Source organism: Plectropomus leopardus, unplaced genomic scaffold, assembly GCF_008729295.1.
Source record: "Plectropomus leopardus isolate mb unplaced genomic scaffold, YSFRI_Pleo_2.0 unplaced_scaffold11929, whole genome shotgun sequence".
NCBI lineage: Eukaryota > Metazoa > Chordata > Actinopteri > Perciformes > Serranidae > Plectropomus > Plectropomus leopardus.
This window is the reverse complement of record NW_024612648.1, coordinates 1-3,178: the sequence shown is the minus strand read 5'-3', so window position 1 is coordinate 3,178 and position 3,178 is coordinate 1. Positions and strand designations below refer to the sequence as shown.

At 39.2% G+C, this 3,178-nt stretch overlaps 1 protein-coding gene across 1 annotated transcript; it reads right to left on the bottom strand.

Annotated features, from left to right (window-relative positions):
- Positions 1-48: 48 nt before the first annotated feature.
- LOC121963628 (protein FAM234B-like) lies at positions 49-3,172 on the bottom strand (the record flags this gene model as incomplete). The annotated part of the gene is made up of 5 exons (XM_042513905.1): positions 3,133-3,172; positions 2,843-2,981; positions 1,370-1,564; positions 353-431; positions 49-216 (listed from the first exon to the last, which is right to left on the bottom strand). Coding segments are annotated over exons 2-5 (528 nt in total), but the record flags the coding sequence as incomplete, so codon positions are not given.
- Between the last annotated feature and the right edge of the window lie 6 nt (positions 3,173-3,178).

Sequence of the window (3,178 nt, the reverse complement as noted above, 5' to 3'; positions counted from 1 at the left end):
TCCATTAACAGACCACATTAATCTTGTTGTCCTCTGTGGCAGACTCACAGTTGTCTTGGTAACGTTCTTCTGTCCTTTGATTGGATCGCTGGCCCAGAACAGGAACGCTGATTGGCCAGTGGAGGTGGAGATCGCTGAAGTTTCCAAAACAAGACGGGGACACACAAACTCCTCGGACCAGAGACGCTGCCCATTAGCACCGTCGACAACCTGCACCTGAAGGAGAAAACCGGCACATTTAAAGCAAACACAGAGGTGGGCTAATTATATCCCCAAAACTCTAAATATTCTTCTGTCAGTTTAATCTTGCTTTAACTTGAGCCTCGATGTCTGAAAGGATCGTTTCTTTTACCTTCATGATGCCGTTTGCTGAATGCTGAATGAAAAGATCAAGGATCCCATCACCGTTGAAGTGACCTGAGGCTGGTTGGCTGTGACGGGTGAAGAAATATTTCAGGTAAATTTCGCAAAATTCTGATACACAACTTCTTTTGTTTTCAAAGCTTAACAGTGTTTTCATTTTGGGATTGATGGCATTTGTATATCAATCACTCACGCTGCGTTTTGTTAAATTCATGAAGAAAACTAATGATCTCACAGGTTTCCATGTTGAATAAGGAATCCAAAATCAGAGAAAATTATTGAAAAATTTAAAAAAGTTATAGGGACCATGTTTAATATCGGCGAGACTATATCAAAACAGCCGTTTACAAACTCTCGCACAACTCGTGCAGCATAAAGTCGAAATCTCATTTTTCAGAGAACTGAAAAGTAAAACTTATCAGTGCTCTCTCTTCAAAGCCAGACTCCACTGACAAAAGCAGTCATTTAACCTGACTGAATAAAGGAGCTGCTGGTTTGCTGCTGCCTCGCTCAGTTAGTTTTTTGTGTGACTTTGGTGAATCAGAATTAACCCTTTAAAGCACCAGAGTCGTGGAATAACACAAACTGATGAGCTGATGGAGGCAGCGGCAAACAAGCAGCTCCCTCATTCAGTGAGGTTAAACTACTGTTTCTGTCAGTGGAGTCTGGCTCTGCGTCAGTTCTGTCCGTTTGATGATAAATGAGGTTTGATCATACTGCACGAGTCTGAGAGTTTCTAAACTGCTCTATTCATATAATTTTGCTGTTGTGAAACGTGGACCCTAATGATGTGAATTCATCAAGAAATTTCTCTATTGTTGGATTCTTTGTTCACCATGAAGGCATGTAAGAAAAACACAACTTTAACTTAACACACGGTGAGTAACTGATCGATAAATGGTCATTTTGGGATGAAGTATTCCTTAAAGCCTCTTTATTTTAGTCTCATAATAACAGCAGTATTGCTGGCAGTAACAGAAATGTAACAGAGTCAGGCAGTTGTTACCTGTGAATGGGAGCAGAGCTGAAGGTCCATTCTTTACGTAAGTCTCTCTGTCTGAGCACTGACAGTTTGCTGGAGCCGTACACCAGCACCCAGTCACTCTTGGTGAAGTTGAGGTTAGAAACAGTGTCCAGGCTGTTGTGGTTGTTCCCAAAACCAGCCACAAGAGGGAGCAAGAACTCCACGCACTCTGATCCTCTAGAGAGAAAATGACAGAAAGGTGATTTTGACTTCTGTCAGTCATAAACTGTCTCATAAACCAGTCATTGTTATCTTTATTCACTGTGCATACAAAACTGAATATAACGTTTAGGTACTTTTACCCTTTTTATGTACCAAATGTTTTATGTATCAATTAATAAATCGCTTTCTTAGAGGTAAAAGCGTCAAAAATGCTGATTAGAGTAGATGTGCCTGAGTAATCTGAAATTCACTGATTTATTTTATTTATTTAACTTTTTTCACTGTGACTGATTATTTTAAATCTTTTAAGGGTAACTGGTATTTTCTAACCTGGGCCTTACTTTCACAACTTTTGTGTCTAAGTGAGTGAAAATTGGTGCAGTCAGGAGAGAGACTGCTGCAGCAGCGAAACAGGCTGCAATGTAACCAGTCGCGTAGTGTTTGCACCATCGCCACTGACAGACTCTGATTATTATTATTCTAAGTGTCTGAAACCTTATTAGAGGATCCTCACAGGAATAGATCGTTTGTTAAAGCGTAAAATCATATTTGAAGAAACAGAAACAGCCCCAAAATCACCATCGCCACACTCACCAGACTCCATTCAAATAAACAGTCATTTTAGCGTGTGTAGAGCCAGAAAATTTTTACATCTAACAAGGTGTATTAAGGGTTAATTTTAACCAAACCAGAGTTGGTGGCAGGTGGAACGGTAAAAAAAAAAAAACCAAGATGTTTTTGTGAGTTTTATTTTTGCACCTGTTGACTTTAAATAAAGTGTGTTTTATAGAGACAAAACTGATGTTTATTTACATGGAGTTTGGTGCGTATGGTAATGACGATTTAGGGGCTGTTTCTGTTTAAATGATAAAGGATTTTAATCTTTAACGAAAAGAAATAACGCAGTGGGGATCCTTTCCATAACATGTCAGACACTTCTAATAACAATTTAAGCCTGTCAGTGACCAAAAAAAGCACTCTCACTGGATTTGAATTGATGTTGCGCACCGAGTGGATACATTGCAGCCAGTTGGACACAAAGAAATGGGAAAACAGGATCCAGATTGAAAAATATTTAACCTGTCCTTTAACAAGTTCTCAAGCAAACTGAAGTTTAAAGATTCGTCTAGATTTCAGAGTCCAGTCTTCTAAGCAAATTATATAAAAATAATATTTTTCAGGATAATATGACACTGAAATTTTCATTTTTTTAACATGCATAAATGATCTCAAAATACATCAGGTTTAATTTGCAATAAGCATTTACAGGCGAGTCATGTGCCAGTCACTGACCTGTAAATGAGAATGAAGGAGGAATTGGTTTTTTTGAGTCCCTCCCAGCCCAGATCCTTCCTCTTCAGAGCCTGAGTTATGGGCATTTTGCCAGTGGCGCGGATGTAGATATCACGCAGAGAGATGGCCTCGACGTTACCTGTGGAAAAAATACATTAATGCAAAGTCTTGCAAACAAAACAAAGAGTTCAGCTTTTTCCTTTTTGAACTTTTTGTGGCCCTGTATCTGCAGACTGAACGACATGGTGACTGTTTATCTTCACATTCGTATTCCTGGATGATTTTTTTACCGAGTCCAAAGAGGATGTAGTAAGCCCCTTCTTGTGTCTCGTGCAG